At 38.7% G+C, this 21182-nt stretch overlaps 1 protein-coding gene across 1 annotated transcript in view; it reads right to left on the bottom strand.

Annotated features, from left to right (window-relative positions):
- The window catches only part of LOC140227354 (nucleoredoxin-like), a 37999-nt gene that overhangs the window by 8190 nt on the left and 8627 nt on the right, over positions 1-21182 (bottom strand). Inside the window, exons 2-4 of the mRNA XM_072307767.1 lie at positions 7773-7926; positions 6107-6198; positions 2983-3187 (exon numbers count right to left, since the gene is read on the bottom strand). Of these exons, the coding sequence (XP_072163868.1) occupies positions 2983-3187; positions 6107-6198; positions 7773-7926 (451 nt within the window). The remainder of the gene's footprint in view (positions 1-2982; positions 3188-6106; positions 6199-7772; positions 7927-21182) is intronic.

The following is a 21182-nucleotide window of genomic DNA, read 5'->3' as shown; positions in this document are numbered from 1 at the left end:
AAACTATTGGTGAATACAGCATGAACTTTGTTTCAGTTTTGTTTTTGATGATGATGATAAAACACCTAGATAGATCCTTGTCATTTGATTGGTTGTTCGCTATTGATCATTCATCCCATTTTACTATTACGTCATCATTCATGCAAATAAGGCTCCATTTACCGTGCAATTTTGGATCCATACGATTTCCTCCATTGCACGCACACCGAGAGCTCGGCACACTACGCATGCAAAATGCTTGCATGATTTTGCAGTGTGTATGCCACAGCGTGGTACCGTACAGCGCTCAGTGAGCACTCTCTCGATCTCAGATGCCACACATTCTCTCTTGTTTCTAAATTCATAAAACATCAAATGACAAGGATTTATCTTAGGTGCTATATAGAACAAGTAATAAATGTTTTCATTCATGTAATGGACAGAATATTTCATTTGGTGAAAGATGAAATGTTTGATCCATTCACCTCATGAAATATTCTGTCCACTGCACTCATAAACAATCGTTATTTGGATAATATAGGCCTACAGATAGATATTGTATTGCTGTACATCTCTTGTGTGTCCATCATGTCTATGTATCCACGTTAAACGTGTGTTCTGTGTATGTATGTCTCTGTATATGTACAAGTGTATGTATCGATATAACTTGTACATGCATGCAAACAAATCAAATTTCCAGAAACGGACAATAAAATTGAATTGAATTGAAATGAAGTGAATTGAACTGAATTGAATTGAATTGAATTGAATTGAATTGAATTGAATTGAATTGAATTGAATTGAATTGAATTGAATTGAATAGACATATACAGATTGATAGATTCAAGGAGAGACATAGACACACAGACAGACAGACAGACAGACAGACAGACAGACAGATAGACAGACAGACAGACAGACAGACATGTTTGAATTATATCACTGGGAGGGACAGTGTATTATCGAAAGGATCAACACCCCTGGAACACTCGCTCACGTGAGGCCAGCATTCGTGTCTGTGCCACTGATCTGCGCGATCTGGGAGCTATTCCTGAATGTACATTTCAAATTGCTTCTGCCACCAAGTTTCGGGCGAGAAATCAAGTCCATCTGTGGCCTAGCCTTGCTTCAAGACTGTTGCATTAGTTGTTTCTTGGGTCCTCTATAATCAATCCTTAGGTTACATATCAAGTTTTCCTCCATGATAGCTAAAACACAAAAGCTAAATGGCTATGGTAAGAATCAGTTAAATGTATGAAGATCATCCATATTAGAAATGAAATGCAGGTATCATAGAAATATTACAGAAATATTAGAAAAGAAATACAGATAAGAACTGCTAGCTTTAGGCTAGCCATGATACAGCTCATGTTATCATCTTCTTGATGTATTCTTTCATCATGGGGCAGCTTGCATCTGTCTCTTCATATATAACTGAACCTGGAATGGATTTGCAGCTGGAATGTCACTTTTGTTGTTGTTGTTACTTAATTTTTTTTCACTCTCTTCCTTTTCTGTTTTCAAGGCAGTTGTGTGCATATGTGTATGTATTCATATGTGTGTGTGTGTGTGTGTGTGTGTATGTGTGTGTAGATGGGTGGGTAAGCGTGAGGCTGCACATCATTCTGAACTTGCCCTCGACAGAGACCCGTCTCTGGGTAGACGGATAGCTTTCAGAGGTACTGTGTGTGCCGAGGACAATTTTCACAACTGTCTACACCAATGCGTGAGCAGACAGACTCAGAGGATAGGTTAAAGGAAAACGAGAGCAGCATTATGTATCTAAAGGGATGGTACAGTATTGGTGGAGATGACAATTGGGCTTTTTACTTTTTGCGAGATACCAAGAAAACACTTATGAAATAGTAAAGAGCATACCATTTTAAAGGCATAATTTACCATTTGCAGATGAAAGCATTAGTGCTATGAAATAGTTCTAAAATGTGAGTTAGGGATAGAAACAACCACTGTCAAAATTTGAATCCGTATGATCGATGTTAAGTGTTGTTAAATACACAAAATGTGAACAATAGTTATAATAAAAAAATTTCCAGACTAAACCGTATACAGTTACGGTTTATTGAGAAAAACCCTGATATCTCCTTATATCTTAGGTTTTATTGCAAATATTTCATATGGTAGGATGTTTTGTGATACAACAGACCTACACATATGCATCAAATATGATATCTTGAAAATTTTTGAAATCACTGCTTCCAAAGGTAAACTGGACCTTTAAGAGGAATTCAAAGTTTATTTGATGAAAATCGGGTTTGGAATGACTCAAACATCCAAAAACAAAGTAAAACAAAGCGATCGTAATAAAAGGTAGGTCCCATACACTATTAGTATCGCTCTGTTTTGGATATCTCGTTTTGGATATCTCAGCCATTTCAAAACCAATTTTCATCAAATAAACGTTAATTCCTCATGGAATTACATGCTCTTTCATATTTCCTAAGAGGTTTCTCATTATCTCACCAAAAAATGTTAGAAACCTGAAATTAGGTCTCAACCAAAACTATTAGAACAAATGCTTAACCCGAATTGGGTAAGCAAAAAGTGTTGAAGCCACCTTTTTTTTTTTTCACTTCTTCCCCCAACAAACGCACAAAGTCAACCATACAGAAGCTCAAAGATGATGGTTGTTTAGTGATGCAACACACTTTATATCCCACTTCAGCAACTTTCCAACACTTATGTGAAGAAGCCCCAATGCAATGCAGCGGCAACACTTGATTGGACCAAGTTTGTTACCCCATTGCGTTTAAGCATGCAAATCAATGTGTGCTGTTTATTCAAATGATTGTGATTTATCAAGCCTTTGACTTAGACATGATTTTCTATATTACTACGTTATATTTTGGACTTTTTTTACAGGCAAGTAAAATTAATATTCGGGCAAGTATTTCACAGCAAATTTGAAAATCTACATGCCCGACCAGGCAAGTGGCAAAATAAACTTATGTAGCACCCTGCAAAATGGCATAACTCCAGTCCTACCTGCCACTTGAAACACCTTGGCCAGCTCAGCTACACGCGGGTCGCCGTAGGGGATCGCGAGCCACGGCATGTCTTGGAAGTACTTTGTGAATGACTCCTCCGCCCTGTCCCAGGTTATGAAGATGATCTCAAAATCTTTGCCATCTTCCTTCAGCTTGTTGTATGTCTTGACCAGTTCTGGAGTGAAATTTCTACATGGTGGGCACTGTATTTCAATGCACATACAGAGTACATCGATTATACATGCATGCATACAGTACATTTACTTTAATTCATGTGTGTGTGTGTGTGTATATATATATACATGTATATATGTATGTATGTTGATATATATATCAAATTATAGTTTTCTGCTCAGAGCTTTTGAATGAGTAAAAAGAATAAAAAGCGACAGATAAACATCACTCTTTCACAAAATTTTTCCCCATCTCTCTGTCCGTACATTGTAGCTGTCTATTCATCTCTCTATCCATATACACCCATCAATCTTTAGATATTCATTCATCTGACTATCTTCTAGCTAGGTATATTTTCATTCATCTACTGGTATACCATCTACTTTCTCACGCTGGTACCTATCTCATCTATACTTGATCCTTGGATTACGGCTCATTCACAGTGGTCAAAAGTTAAAGCAAATACGGTTAAAGGCAAAGATACTGTAGCAGTTGAGAGTCCCTAGAACCCTAGAGCTTCCAGGGGCCTCTGCACAGACCCCAGCAACAAGGGGCATTGTGCAATAACTTAAAAGCACATGGTCCCGGTGGTTTAGTCAAATGTGTACATGGGCGCACGGCGCAAGTTTCCTATAGAGACCTACGCTATCGACTCCTCTTTAGCGCTTATGCTGTGACCCATTTACCCAAGTCCGAAGAAGTCTGATCCACTGTAGCCAGTGGTCCAATCACAGTTCGGCTCATGATTCGGCTGAGGGGGATGACAGCTTTAGCACACTTCTTTTGTGATGTCATAATAAGAAGCACATATGCACACACCCTGGCATTAGGCCCAAAAAAAAAAATTGTTGCATTGGCGTAACCCGCCCGACCCTAAAAATTCCGCCGACCCCATGTTTTTTTATTATTTTTTTTTGCTATCGATATCAAATATCTTGTTGATTGCGATCGCGATCGCACAAACCCGGAAGTGGAAACGGCTCTGGGGATATCGGATGTACGAGGGAGAGATCTAGTGCCTCGCATAAGCCTTCCTTGATCAGTACGTCATCTGTTTCCAACACGGACACGTACTCTAACAAGATTTATTCAGTGTATACGTAGCATTCAGACTGCGATGTATTGTGCACAGTTTTGCCGTAGGTTTCTTGTGTGGAGAACTTACACGAATCTGTATATGTGGGACTGTAATAGAGATCGCCGTGTGCGATGAAAAGATCGTACATATGGGTCAATTTGCATCTATCTTATCTAAGTCAAAATAGTAAAATATGAAGTGAAAACATTCAGGATAGGGATTTCAACATCTTTAAATTCTGTAAAAGGGTATAATTCCAGTAATATCGGCCTCATAAATGATTTGTAGAATAGATGAACACAGCACATTCGGTGCAGCAGTTGTAACTGTTTACTGAGCTGAGCACGAGTTTTACACGTAAAATGCAGGTAGCAAAAAAAAAAAAAAAAAAAAAAATCCGCCCGACCGACCCTATTTGAAAATCTCATGTTACGCCAATGCAACATTTTTTTTTTTTTTGGCCTTACTACAGACTGCGCGATGCGCAGAGAAGACAACGAAGGTAACGTTACCTAGCAACACCTACGCGCTTTACTCTTGATGACAGCTCAACTTCGGCAATCTTCGTATCAATGCTAATGGTGATCGGCAGTATCATCAACAGCGCCCTCTACACTAATGGGACTATGCGCCTTTAAACACACAATGTCAAGATTTGTTGCCTTCTAAGTTGTGTACTGACAGAGTGGGGCAGCACTATATTCACTGTTATCATTAATGAACTAAAATGCACTGAAGACAAACCCAACATTTCTGGGATCAATTCAAGAAAAAAATCTCAGTATCAAATCTCACTCTCATTTGTGAAGACATACTGTAAATGCCAAATATTTTGTGAGGTTTTTATTTCCGCGAATTTGTGAGTCGGGTGCTATTCATAAACTTGAAAACATGCAAAAATATTAGCTCTCCTCCCAACGCAATTGTGACATGCGCATATACATTTCTCCATTCGGCACTGTACTCAACAATTGTGAATTAAACCACTCGCAAACTTGTCAGGATGTCCCCATTCATGAGAAAAATAGACTTGCTATTATATGGCGTATACAGTACCAAATATTTATGGGATTGATAATTAAGTGGAAAATCTTGCCCATGTCAAATCTGGCTCTCATTTGTATGATAAAAGTTACAACTTTTTGTGTGTTCTTAGTTTATAACAGCTGCTGTGGCTGAATGAATAGGACCTTAGCCCCAAAGTCGGGGGGTCCCAGGTTCAAAATGAAGTGCATCTGTGCTACAAGATCATGGAAAGATGAGACGATACTGTACAAACATCTGTGTTTCATTGACTTGCAGGTAAATGGAAACAAACAAGACGATACTGTACAAACATCTGTGTTTCATTGACTTGCAGGTAAATGGAAACAAACAATAATTAGGTTCATACGCTGAACTTAATTTTCGATGATTAGCTTGTAGTTTAGCCCCATGTGGACGCACTCGAAATTTAGCAATCTTAAAGTTTAGTCAATAATTAGAACCACAATACATCTTAGGGTTTATGCTCTCTCCAGTAGCCAGGGGGGTCCCCACTAGTAGTTTCGCTATGGATGGCACAATAATCAACAAGCTTTTGAGTTAGCGTGAACCTCCCTTCTCTTTCACATTTCAGTCAACCTCCAGCTGCGCTAATTGTATGGGCATAAGATTAGGTAGCAAAAACTCTGCACTTTGTTGCAATCATCGAGTGGGATTTGCTCGTGAGTTGTATAGATCTATAACTTAAAGTTTATGTGCGCGTGTGAACCCGCGTCGTGAATTCATGAGCGGAGCTATTCATCGACAGTTAAGTTTTCAACCTAAACTTGAAGTTTGGTGTCTGCATGTGAACGTAACTTTAAATTGGAGGATGATGGAATCTTACCCAGTGTGCAGAGAAGTAGAGCCCTGTGATTTTATCCTTGACTTCAGGGACTTCCTCGTTTTTATTATTGATCAGCTTCCCTGGAATCACCTCTGTGTGATGAGAAGGAACAACACAAGCAGTTTGGCATCAATTCATGAGCCTGGGTGCATAAAACGATGGCAACTTTGCAATTAAAGTCAAAACATAGCTTCAGAAGGGCTTAAAATTCATTTTTCCACCTTTCCTTTTGGATCTTACTCGCAATACATCAAAAGGATTTACCAAGAAACTTACTTATTGGTACAATTGTACCTGGTTGATGGGATTCAGGTTGACAGAAACTAAAATCTTGTCACAATGTAATAGAGCACCATTATCAATAGAGATCGATACCAATACAAAAATCAATGTCAATATCAATTTCAGTACCAATATCATCATTATTACCATTATCAATGTCATTGTAATATTCCCTTGCCTGAACCACACATTGATACGTGATACAGTATACTGAACGTGGTCTTACAACACTGTAAATTGACTCTGTAACATGCTTGTTTCAAGGTCAACAGCACTCCCACAGGGTCACAGTCCTACCCTCTAGTCGCTCCAGTCGCTAGTCAAGGGACACCCTGGGATTACACAGCTATGCTCTGATCTCTGCCCCCATCCCCGTGCAATGCGGGCTAATGCTTGTTATTTCAAAAAGACATGGTTGGGGCTGATGATCACTCCACACATACTTGAAATTCCACCGCAGCATAAACCTGCTGTATCACAGTAGAGCAATCATTTCTCTATTTCTTTTTTCTTTTATTTTTTTTTTATTCAAAGAAGAGCCGGAGACCCGTTTCATCAGCAATTCACCTGATATGCTACTGATCATGTGTTTGCACTGTGTAAATAACTAGATCATGACATGCAATCACTTACGTACTTAAAGGGTCAAAATCCTCCTTATATTGATCATATCATGGTATAATATGTACCTTTCTACAGTTAGATATTCCTGTTGCTTTGAACATCTCAAGTTTATTTTGATATGTATACAGAAGTTACACGTATGTATTCTGCTTGCAACAATTAAATAAACTAATATGTAAAGGGATATATCCTTTACAAAAACCCAAAAACAAACAAAGAAACAAAACACTGGAAACATCACTGCCAAATTACTTGTAACACATTCTAGAACATAAACTGGGATTGCCATGGGAACACCTTGCCCTATTCGCACACACACACACACACACACACACACACACAAATTATGTGTGTATTATTAATATGTCTTGCACATCTATACCATACAGTCATAATGAATAGTAAATCTCTACACAACCACCACAAATAATGTACAATTCTCTCTGCAAGACCAAAGTGATGAAATTATGGTTATCATGGTAATAAAACAGTCTCCCATGCATACATGAAGCACTTGTCTTGATGTATAGATAGTCAAAGGTGTAACAAGTAAATTGGAAGCAGAGCAAGAGAAAACACAAGAAGTTTTTGAAAAGGAATGAAGAGTGTAGCATATCCCCCAATAATTGACCCGTTGGAAGTCTCTAAAATGATATCATTTTTAATAGACATGGACAGAAATTAATAAATGTTGTTTCCTATTTGCTGTTTCAATCCAAAAGTGATACTTTGATGCATCGCAGCCATAAATGATACATACCTGCAAACGGTCTTGGTCTCCATGGAAACCCTTTGGCATCTGGGTCTTCCGCGACCTCTCCACGTCCGTTCTCGCAGACAACCTCTCCGGTCTGAGAATCTAGGATCACCAATGTTGGGATACCGGAGACTTTGAATTTCTTTGACAGTTTGTTCTGAAAAGACACAGGAAAACACACACACATTGTATTTGACTTGGTATTCATGTTCATACCACATTCACATACAATGTACTTCATCAAACGTACACACAAGTATACTGTAAAAGTGACACTTAGCTGGAATGTAGGTGGAATGTAGCTGAGCCTCCTGAGAGTTGGGGGAGAATGGAACATGTTCTATTTTTCAGAGACTCTTTCAAGTCTCCAGCTGGTTGCGAAGACATCTCTGGCTGTGTTTATCCAAAATCGTGATTCTGAGGCAGAATCACAATCCTAGACATGTTTGAGGCATTTTCAGGGGCTAAAACACAACCGTGTTCCAAACGCATTTAGAAACAACATTTTGAAACGCCTTTCAAAGGGCGTTTTGAAATGCGTTTAAGACCATGTTTGCCGTTCTGTGAGTAGATAAACGCAATGCTGTTTTGAAATATGTTTATATCTCAAGGTCAAATCCCAGCTGTTTCCGGTTGTGCTCTCTACCCACTATTTGTGTGTGACTGATGAGGCATGTTTGCTGGTACACAGTTGACCTTCACTTCCCGGGTAGAACGGCGCAAAGTAGCTGCGGAGTGACAACACTCGAATCGCGATGTACGATGGTAATAGATCAACACGGCACCCCAAGAACAGCATTTCAAGCCATGTTCGCAAACACCATTCCAAACATGTTTTGAAACATGATTCTCTTTTTCAAGTCAGATAAACGCAGCCTCTGTGATGTTTCCTGCTATTTGTTTTTGGTCTTTCCGGTCACAAGAGTCGCAGTGACTGATCAGTCACGGCAGTCACAGCAAAGTCTCCTCCAGTGAGATACGCCCTTTAGGCTCTCTACCAGCTCATGAAAGATAATCACATTCACAGATTTCAAAAAGCCCTTCAACGGACACCTCTGGGTTCCATCTCTCTTTATAACTGTTCGTAATAGAAATTTCATTGGTATCTCACTTGACGAACATATATACATAAAACCTTGCTCTATTATGACTTGGGTCTGTTGAAAGCTTTTTTATTTGCTTATACTCCCAATACCTTTATGTGTAGCTCATTGCTACGTATATCCACAAGATGCTGTCACGATTCTGAACTGTTGGAGAGTGGCGAGTTTGACAAGTTTTATGGGATATGGTCATCACTTTAAAGTGCTAATTAATTGATATTCATAGGCCGCGTTCATGCAAATTTTGTAGCCAGAATCACAAACATGAATCATGATTCAAAACGGCGTTTCAAATCACGGTCTCAGCGGAAGAGCGTTCATGTGGGCTTTCGCAACGCTGATTCTGGCTCTGCTCATCCTTTGCCATTGCGCAGCGCACTGCGCAGTTTGACCATGATGTCTCTGCAACTCCCAGTAGCTCCTTATGTCAACTGATCAGTCAGTTTATTATAGGCCTTTACGTTTTTATTTCGGTGAATACTTTCCAATAAGCTCTGGCATTCAGGATCTGCCCACAGATCGAATAATAATCTTAATTCTTCGTCTCTCCAATTGTTTTCCCTTGGTAGACACAGCGCTGCAGCCATTACCATTATCAACTCAATTGGAGAGTAATTACATGTATTATATTAAACAGCTAGATACTATAGAATCGGTGTATGGCGTTGATGTAAACAAACAAGTGCAAGTATGGTACCGAAACACATGATTCATAAGACGAACACAAGCACGCGAACAGAACAAGAAGCTGTGGGATACCCCATGAGACACGCATGCGCACAGCGCACAATGACGTCATAGAGTCATGATTGAAATCACGGTTGCATTCATGCGGTTTCGGCGATCGTGATTCTGGCAGAATCATGATTCAAAACGCCCTCTTTTCTGATTTCAGATCGGCGTTTTGAAACGCGTATAATTGGAAAAATCGCATGAACGCAATGCGACTAAACACGTTTAGCGACTAAACGTGTTTAGAAACGCAATTCTAGTTTCGCATGAACGCAGCCATAGTCCACAAGCATATCTTTGAGTAGAGGACTATATAGCGTACCGAGGATGGTATAGCCTTGTTAATTATGCAGGTACTCGTCACTCACATTAAGTGCCTGTTTTATGGACTTTTCATTAAGGCTGTTGTGCATGGAATCCAATAAAGTGACAACAACATCCATACAGTAGGTGGGTGCACCACACCTGAGTACTAGGCAACTGCCATCAGTTGGTCATAATGTTAATGAAAAAAAAAATGCTGCTTAAAGATAAAGCACACTTTTAAAAAATGACCTGACATTTCAGATGTTTTGTGTTTTCTGGCAAAATTTCTCCCTGCTCCTGTAAAAATATCAATGAAGACAACTGATAGAATGTGTGCTGAAAACAGGCTTATCTATAAAACAATCTTATTGCCTACAGATCTGTTTTGGAATGGCTGAGACATCTAAAAACAAAGTAAAACAAAGCAATCGTAATAAAAGTTGGGTCCCATCTTTTATTAGGATCCCCCTGTCTTGGATATCTCAGCCACTTCAAAACTAAATTTCATCAAATAAACATTGAATTCCTTTCGGAATTACATGCTCTTTCACGATTCATAAGAGGTTTCTCATTATCTCACCAAAAATGTTAGAAACCTGAAATTAGGTTTCAGCCAAAACTATACAATCCCTTTAAACTAGAGAACTAGGGAGGGTCTCTCCTCCACTTCCCTGGTTTAAATCTAAAGAGACTGGGTTGGTATACAGCTCTTCTTTGTCTGCATGCTTTAAATTCTTCCAGTGTGATGCACTTTCGGGGTCTATCCGAGAATCAAAATATGACTCAGAAGTTTAATACACCCTCATAAACAGGGATGGAAATTATTTCTAAAACCAGAAGATGCCTAGTTTCATTACAGGAGAGGGTATAAGGATGATAATACCTCATTTAAGAAGATTTACAATTTTGATGTGGTTTGCACTCATTTTTCTTTTGGAAAATTGCTCCTGGGGAGTGGAAATTGAGTAGCACTAAAGTTTGTATCCCTTATAACTTAGTTAAAGGGTGCTCACACACATACATGACACTGCATATCATGGGTGTATGCAAGGGGGGGTCGGGAGGGTCGTACGACCCCCCCCCCCCAAAAAAAAAAAAAAAAAAATTTTCAAAAGGTCCACTTTTTGTAAAAGACAATTTTTGTTTTTCGAGGGCTTTTTACCCTGGGGTCTATGTATTTTAGGAAGGTGTAAGGTTAGCTAGTCAGCAACTTTTTTAAAATGCACTTATGCAGTTTTCAACTTGCCGATTAACGAACTTGTAAGTGAGCAACACAGGTTTTATCACCAATTTTAACATATATGGGGTTTTTTTCAAAGTATGCTGAAAAAGTCACTTTTGTATGCACCAAATGGCCCCATTTTAAGATATAAAATTCAAAAACTCCCTACCGGGGGAGGGGGGACACCCCCCTCCCACATCCTCCCCCCGCTCGTTCGCTCCGCTCCCTTGCAATGGTAAAGGTCCAAAAATTGTGATTACGACCCCCCCAGAAAATATCCTGGATACACCCCTGCATATTACAGCATTAAATCCACCAATGCTGTTGGATACGACCAATATGAAAATAAGTATGAATTCTAAATTTTATAATTCTCCAATCTTTATGATCACACTAAAACATTCATGAAAGTATTAGGCTTTTGCATATCTAATATCAATAATAGATGCAAAAATCATGGGCACAACATGAGACACAGATTCTCAGCACTTCAGAACTTTCATGAGCACTGATCAAATAGACTGCTTTTTCAGGCCGGCCAAATTTCAACAAAATTTCATCGAAATACATCCTGTTGTGTTAGGATGGCATACGTGTGAAAATTGTTCAGGCACAAACTGTCAGCATGTTCAGTAGTATAAAAGAAAAAAAAAAACAGTGTCTATCCTTTCCTTTAGTCTCAGAAATATTTTGTCATCTTCCGACCCCCTTTGGCGAAAGGAATCTGATTTTCTCATCAGCCATTTGGCTCAGATAATAAATGTAACACTCTGGTCTCTACAAAGGCTGTCTATTCTTCTTCCTTTTTTCCCCTAAGACCTTACAATGATTTGCAATCAACAGCTACAATGTTGAAAGCTATGCAAACAGATTCAGGAAACTATCCAAATGAAGTAACAGGGAGAAAAAAACAACAATCACAGGTTTCCTGATCAATGTCACAGGAACGATGATACTGCTCATCTTGCTGTCCGCTATACAGCTGTATGTCAACATGGATATTCTGTCCCACGTCATCCTATTTGGAAACAAAACAGCCACGGTCAATATCACTACCAACCAGCACATTCGAATGACATTTATAACGAGACATGAAACTCGTCACTAAAGACGAGTTGGTGATACGCTGGGTTGACATTAGATACCAGTCACCCGTGGTCGACAACGAAAAGAATGTGAATATGAAATGTTATCTAAAAAGAGTTTAAAAAGATAATTAAAAACAAAAGTGTCCTGCCAGTATCGATCCCTCAAATGCGTGTGTACCATATCAAAGCTTGGAGGTGAAAAAAAAAAAACAAAAACAAAAAAAACAAAACAAGCCATGTTTGCTTGATGAAATAAGGAAGTTACACAACTGGAGCAAAAGTTTGGGGCCTTTTGATGGACAGGACAGGTGTTACCAACATCCTTTGAACTGGAAATCTAACCACTGATATCAATTAGACAGCAGTGCTTACACTGTAGTCTGAATTCCATGTATTTTATAAAGGGGAAGATTCGCCGAAGAAACATGCTGATGTTGATTGAGTGAATGCAGTGATACATACAACTGTACATGTATATAGTACAACACATCAGAGAAAACTTGAGGAAAATTGGAAAATCCATTCAAGTTCTGGTGCAGCTATTGCTGGATGAGAAGACTTTAGTGACATCACTCCAAAACAAAGATATAGGCCTTAAAAGAAAATATAGGGATAATTCTGCAAAATTTAATTTCTTTGACCATAATGAAAGAGCAATTTAGTTACTGCTGTTAGAAAACAGGGAATAACATCATCTTTAACATATATGCCAGTCACAAGTCAAAGGAATGTAGGAATAGGCCTATAATTTTCATAGGAAAATAATATTTGTGGAATTCTCTTGTTTATGAAATTTAACCATAAGAGGACTTTTAATTCTACCCACAAACATAAGGCCCGTGCACACACAACGAAAATCGAAATTACAATCGCGATCCAAATTTCAATTTTTTTTCGACCGTTCATACACAAGGAAAAATTGCACTTCGCAGCAAGGAAAGAACGATCAGTGGCCAAATTGCGCATGCGCGAAACTTGCATGACCGAAGACTGACCCCGCGGTCCCAATAATGTTGACGTTCACGCGCTACGAACGATGGGATTAAAAATACCGATTTCCGAATCTCGATCGCGCTCACACACACGACACTTGGCAAAATAATTGCGATTATTCTGAAAAATCACACTAACAGTGCGAGTTGGATCGCGATAAGGATCGCGAAAATTAGTGAAATTTTTCTGTCCACACAGGAAAAAATTTCAAAATTTTGATCGCGATAAGAAAATCGATTTTTAAATCTCACTTTTTCCCTTGTGTGTGAACGGGCCTATAGCCCTAACCCTAATCCTTACATCAAAGTAAATCTTAAACCTTATCACAATCCTGACCCCAATCCTACGCCCTTTGAAAAAATAAGACCGAAGCACTTGTCACAGGAGTAAATGTCATGTCACAACTTGCACCAGACAACCAGAAAGTTCACCTGCTGTTTTGGCTTAAGTTGCTATTAATGTGTGTGGGATAGATGGACAGATGCATAAACAAAAAACAAAATATCTCCAGCAGTTTTTGCCATAGAGACATACAATAGAGCTTTAAAAAAAAAAAAAAAAAATCTTTATGCTTCTGTGAGAGTGACGTCAAAAATTCCCAAGCATCCTCTTCTGTTTTTCATGCATTTAACAGCTCTTCACAAAAATTCAATCTTCAAAAATACTCTAAAATATTCTGAGAAGTAAATATCCCGTCTGTAGAGCAATAAGGAAGTAAAGGAATCTACCTTGCAATACCATGTCACAGTTTGTTTAGAGACTATGTAAAAAGCTTTCATTCAATTTCAAGAGGTCCTTCACTTGAACAGCCTCCTTCCTGGGTTGGACTAGTCTTTGTTAAAGGGCCTTTCATCATATACTGTAAAACACAATAATTTCGCAGCATGAAATTTTTGGAATTGGAGCCGACGGCCTTTTTCACAGCATGAAATTTACGCAAAGTGCCTCTGGCATTCAATGCATATAGTGTAGACAAGAGCCTTTGCGTGCATTTTAATTTCGTGACTCTTGGCTCTCGCGAAATTTGTGAAATTAAAATGCATGCGAACATTAATCATTTTACAGTAGTAACTGCCAACAGAGTGAGCAAAGAGTCATCAGGCAAGATTAAGTCAAGCTACCAGCAAGAGGCAAGCCCAACCAGAGGGCCATTTGAGACCCGTTTCAGGGCAAATTTCCCATAGATTTTGTACTTTTTTAGCACTTTTGTCCGATGTGCAGTGAATTCTGATGTTGCATTTGCATTATAATTTTAAAACAAGTAATAGACCCCCTTCGACACGCTACAATATACAGACCACTTCGTTATATTTGTATAATGTACGCATGTTTTTCTATAAATTCCAAGGGATGGATATTTTCATAAAAAAACAACAAAATTGTGAGGCAACTTTCATCATACATTTACATATCAATCAGTGCCCTATTGTGACATCATCAATAGATGCAGTCTCGCTATGTACACATTTTTCAGGATGACAGCACACATGACAAATGTATCTAGGCAAAAATTTAAAAGTTCATTACTTCTGAACCTCCTGCCTTGATTTTCCTGAAACTTAACAAAGTTCCATTGACTTCACTTATTTGGAGGTAAATCCCTTCTAATAAATTAACTGATGCCTTAGAACTGAATACCACTATACCAGCATTCGAAAGCAAAAAAAAAAAAAAAAACAACAGTTAATTAGCAAGGCTCCATTTACAGAGGATCGTGAGTACATGGCGTACTGATGGCCGACGGACAGAATAATCTAGCCATCCCACTGGTCACAGTGACTGACCTATTAATGATTCAATAAGAGTGGATTCACAATTTTCCAGGCTCAAGAGACTTACACGGTGTTCAGACGCAAAAAAAAAAAAAAAACAAGGAAAAGTAGAAATTACGCGGTGCGTAATATATGTCCCCGCCGGAAGTAGCATTCAGTAGCAAAATGTACAATATAGGTAAAAAGATGATGGTCAAAGGTCAAAGAGGTCAAAGGTCAAAATTCTATGTAGAAGTTTTGAAGCCCTCACCTAGTGCCATCACATAAAGCAAACGGAATCGAAATCGGGTTAGAAATGGCGAAGGAGTAGCATTTTGTAGCCAATGTACAATATAGGTAAAAAAATCAAGGTCAAAGGTCAAAGAAGTCAAAGGTCAAAATTCTGTGTAGAAGTTTTGAAGCCCTCACCTAGTGCCATCACATAAAGCAAACGGAATCGAAATTGGGTTAGAAATGGCGAGGGAGTAGCATTTGGTAGGAAAATGTACAATACAGGTCAAAAATCAAGGTCAAAGGTCAAAGAAGTCAAAGGTCAAAATTCTGTGTAGAAGTTTTGAAGCCCTCACCTAGTGCCATCACATAAAGCAAACGGAATCAAAATCGGGTTACAAATGGCGAAGGAGTAGCATTTTGTAGGCAATGTACAATATAGGTCAAAAATCAAGGTCAAAGGTCAAAGAAGTCAAAGGTCAAAATTCTGTGTAGAAGTTTTGAAGCCCTCACCTAGTGCCATCATATAAGGCAAACGGAATCAAAATCGGGTTAGAAATGGCGAAGGAGTAGCATTTTGAAGCAAAATGTACAATATAGGTCAAAGGTCAAGGTCAAAGGTCACAACTGAAATTCTGTATAGAAGTTTCAAAGCTCCCATGTAGTGCTATCATATAAAGCAAACAGAATCAAAATCGGGTTAGAAATGGCGAAGGAGTAGCATTTTGAACATTTTGATCACACACGGACGCACACACGGACACACGGACGGATGGACACACGGACGGACGGACACACGGACGGACGGACGGACGGACACACGGACACACACACGTACGGAGCCCGTTTCATAGTCCCCTGCTCGAACTCGTTCGGCGGGGACAAAAATGATACTAGAACAGATATATAGCTATACCAAAACGGTATAGCTATACAATGAATTTATACGTCTGAACGCTGACTAACGAAATGACACGGGACAAAACGATGTATAGCGAAACAACTGTCAGAGCGTCGTTTTGAACTACGGTAGGACTCGATAACGAATCTGCATTTCATCATGTCCATTATGCCTCTGAGCGTATGGTGATCACAGAACGTCGGTATAACTGGGAGTGCCCATGAAAGGTGACCTTATACCTGTCACTCATGACCATAACAGCATGCGCATTGAGAAACTGCACATGAAATGTTTTCTAGAACGGTCAAGATTAGCATCTGAATGGTCTGACAACTATACAATGATTCTTAAAGGTCCTGTTTACCTTTGGGAGCGGTGATTTTAAAAAATGTTCACGATATCACGTTTCATGCGTATATGCAGGGCTCGACACTAACGGTAGCCCAGTGGCCCGGGGCCACCAAAAACGCACGTCGGGCCACCAAAATTTCAGAAATTAAGAATTTGGTGGCCTGATCGGGCCAACAAAAAAGGTTGGATGTTTGCCTTTGGGCCACCAAAAACAAAAGTTAGTGTGGAGCCCTGGTATATGTGTAGGTCAGTTGTATCACAAAACAACTTATCATATGAAATTTTTGCAATAACGCCTAAAATATGAGGTTATATCACTATTTTTCTCATTAAATCAGAACTGTAGACAGTTTAGTCTGGAAATTTTTTCATTATAACTATTGTTCACGTATTGTATAGTTAACAATGCTTAACATCGATTACACTGGTTCGAATTTTTACATTTGTTGTTTCTATCCCTAACTCACATTTTAGATCTCTTTTGAAGCACTAATGCTGGGTTTTTGTTTCATCTGCAAATGGTAAATTATGCCTTTAATGATTCAATAAGAGTTGATTCATCATTTTTCCAGGCTCAAGAGACATGATCACACTTGCAGATCACAAAAGGCAATCATGCTGACACACATGGCTTTAGCTCACTCCGTTTGCAGATTATCACATCACTTTTAATTGCAAGGGCCTGTGAATAAGGCTAACTAGTGTAGGAAATGAAGAATGGATAAAACCAGCAAGAAAGCCTTTGGAATGTCACAATAGACTTCTCTTCTCCCCCTCCACCCCCTCCCCTTCCTTCTCTCCCTCCCCCCCCCCCCTCTTTCTCTCATCTCCCATTATACTTCTATTAATTGACCTACAGTGTACATCCATACATACAGTATACATGGTATACATGCATACAAACACATAATATATACAAACAAATTTTACGATTTCTTTGAAAATAGGGAATGAGCTAACTGTTGAATTTCTGTAATTTGCTCTTTTGCAGTGGAAGTTCTCGTTATGGCACATGCACGAAGTGGCTCGTAAGACATTATTTTTGCCATATTGGCCTTCATTTTTGCTCTTGAGCTTACCCGCAATGCCTTTTACACTAAGACATCACCCCAAAGTTTCCCGGGGGCATCCGGGAGTTTACTAGGGACAGTAGAGGCTAAAATTTCTGAAAAGTCATCTCACATTTTATGCACAATTTCACCTGCCAGACATTTCATACTGCACGATCAGGTAAGTGAAATTTCCTCAGTGTGAAAGGGGTATTTTACTGCAAGTATAGATCTGAGCTGAGCAGGAAGCTTTCCATAGCCAGAGTCAGACCCAGATAATGAGAAAGTAGCACTATCATTTCCTTCACAGTACTTGTGTGCAACCACAAGTTCATTAGGCTAAAACAAACCAGATTACTTTATCACGGTGAGGCAGCATCAGATTGGTCTGGAAAAGGGCAAACATAAACACTGCTATCTCGCTGACATAGATAGGCGAGTGTGAACGCACTTCGAACGCTTGCAACACATGCACAGAGATTACACACACACTGACTGTTCAATTACAGTCATTAAAGTACTAAATTGTTAACACTGTAAGCAGCATCTTTTATTGCATTACATAGACAGGATACTGCGTCTGAAGAATGTAAAACCTTAAAGGACAAGTTCACCTTCATAAACATAAGGATTGAGAGAATGTAGCAATATTAGTAGAACATATCATTGAAAGTTTGAGGAAAATCGGACAATCCGTTCAAAAGTTATGAATTTTTGAAGTTTTTGTGCAGTAACCGCTGGATGAGAAGACTACTGCAGTGTATGAATAACTTAGATGTCACATGCGTACAACAATATAAGGAAAATATAAAGAGAATTTCACAAAATTTCATCTTTTGAAAAAAGTACACATTCCCCCGACTCGTTAACGACAAATGTTATGGGTAATATTATTCCCCCTGCCTTTAGAAAGAGGCAAGTCAAGTGCTCTTTTATTATGCGAAAAAAGTGAAAATAGTGAGATAGTGCTTGATAAAGATAGTCATGTCAATTTTCACATCTAGAAAAACTCCCTCCCATAGAGATAACATGTAATAGCGAAGATTGAGAAAGAAGTACATATGACCTTTGATCCCACTTTGCACACCCAAGATGGCATCTGAGCAATTAGTGGTTATTTTGTGAAATGATCCTTGTAACATGGTCTTTGCGTGTGCAAAGTATGAGAAAGATAGGACATATATTTACCAAGATACAGGATGAAACATTTATGACCTTTGACCCTAATTTACATACCCAAGATGGCGTCTGATCAAGTAGTTGTTATTTTGTGAAATAATGTTCGTGACATGAACTAAACATATGCAAAATGTGGTGGTGATAGGGTATGTTTTTCTTGAGTTATTGCACAGAAAGTTGCAGAAAGAAAGAAATTTTCCAATACATCGAAGATAAGCTTTAATTTCAACCAAGTTTTTTGACGTGATCCCGACATCGTATAAAAGAACAAATGGCACATTTACGATAGCCCAAAGTCTCACCTACAACATATTAAAATCTGGGAGAAATTCACCGAAGCATAAGTGAGCTAGTGCTCGAAGAAGACAGTCATGTCAATTTTCATTTCCAGAAAAACTGCACTCCCATAGAGAGAACACGTAAACTGATTAAATTTGACAAGGTTACTTTCAATCCATTTTTACGAGGTGATGTTGTCATCCAATCAAATGTGTGTTATTACATTCTTGAAAGACCATTTAATAAGCTACAACATACTGAAATTTGGGTGAAAATTGGCAAAGGATAAGTGAGATATGCTCGAGTGAACTTGAAATGTGATGACGTCATTTTGAAAATTTACTTCTTTTAATTCATTAAGAAATGTGATATCTTTTAATCATTTTTTAAGTATCGCCACCCCATGAAATGACATGTACAACTCATCAGCTTGCAAAATATGTAAAGAAAATGGGGGGTCACCGTCCATCCTGACGAGTAAAATCGGATTTAAAATCGACGTTTTTTTTGCATAGTTGCACTGTATATCGCCATTGACGCGCGCGTGGAATTTCAACTTTGACGGGCCAGTATGACGTCATATTGAGTCGGATTGACTTGAAACTTGGTGGAAATATTCCTTGACATTTTAGACATCCGATCAATGTGAAAAAACGGGAAATTTCTATTGCATATGAGCTGTGCGTGCGTATGTGCGCGCGCGCGTCCGTCCAATTTTTTCAATTTTTCAGAAATTGCTCCAAATTGTCTGAAACATGTGCAAAAAAATTTTGAGCTCAATTGGAGCATACAAATATTTCAACGCGCGCGTACGCGCACGTTTTTAAGATAAATATGAATTTTGAGAATTTGAGTATAATGCGCTTGCCTTGAACTATATGTGACGTAAATTTCATTGAAAAATTCCATTCCATTAATGAGATATGAATGAAAATGTGTTTTCATATAATGACGTCATAGTGACGTCACGGTCGACTGATCACTTTGATTCTAGTTCGATTGCCGTCTTTGGGACACGATACATACATGGTATAAGTTTGAACTTGATAGGCATAGCACTTTCTGAGCTAACCTCTGCACAACTTTTGGGGAGAAATAAAGAAAGAAGAAGAAGAAGAAAGAATCCGTACAGATACAGAAGGTGATCCGAGAGGATACTCGGATCACCTAATAAATTCTACTAAATTTGAAAGACTAATGTTGACTTCTGAAGATCAGTGGCATTTAGGTGATACCTACATGTAAATCAAAGAATAACATAAAGAGGTAGATTTCTTCTATTGACGTCATAAATTACAGAAGTGCCCAAAGCTACAATAACCTACTCTCTGACAGCATGATAAAATTTGTTTGAAGGATTTCTTAATAATGGCAGCACAATTCTCTGAATGTTTTATCGTCGCTGGGGTGACAAGACCTTGTATCTACAATTTTGGTGAAAATGACTTTTTTGGATTAATGGTCAGATAATCAGTTAAGTGATGTCCTGTCCAAATCCTAGATGTCTTACCCCAAAAATGAAGCCACCACGGCATATCAAAGGAATGTCTATCCCATTGGATACAGTGCTTTGTCTTCCATGTTTTTTTTTTTTGCTCTCCTGAACATTTGACATTTTGTAGATACGAGGTCTTGTCGCCCCAGCCACGTTATACACCTGCAGTGTTCGTTCTTACAAGTGTATTTGAACTGAAAATCATATTGCTTTAGCCAGCAAAGGTAGTATTTTGTTAGTTTAGTTTTGAGAATTACATTGTCATTAACATGGAATTTATGAACAAACATCATCATGCTGAAAAATTGTGAACTGTTATTAGTGTTAACTGAATAAATGATCATAACCCCAGTTATCGGAAGTATTGAGAATGCTAAACCTTGTTACACACAGGGTTTTTTTTTGGGGGGGGGGAAGTGTCACCTTTTGAAGAATTTTAGTAGCATTAAAGTGATCTTAAAGTGATTTTTCAACCATAAGATTTTCACAGCTTCAGATTTCCACAGACTCCAGTAACTATGAGCACACCATACAGCTCATATATCCCAATGGAATCCCATTTTCCTCATTCATTTTCACTCATTTTCTGAACAGGTAAGATTGTTGAATGGTGCCTTTAACTTCGGGAGACACGCTGCTGGAGACAGTGGAAATACCCCGTCCACCACGCCTCTTTAATGAAGAGATAATTCGGAGCAGTACATCCACACAGACACATGTATCCATGGTCATT

Source organism: Diadema setosum, chromosome 4, assembly GCF_964275005.1.
Source record: "Diadema setosum chromosome 4, eeDiaSeto1, whole genome shotgun sequence".
NCBI lineage: Eukaryota > Metazoa > Echinodermata > Echinoidea > Diadematoida > Diadematidae > Diadema > Diadema setosum.
The sequence above is the reverse complement of the archived record's forward strand: the minus strand, read 5'-3'. Positions and strand labels throughout refer to the sequence as shown.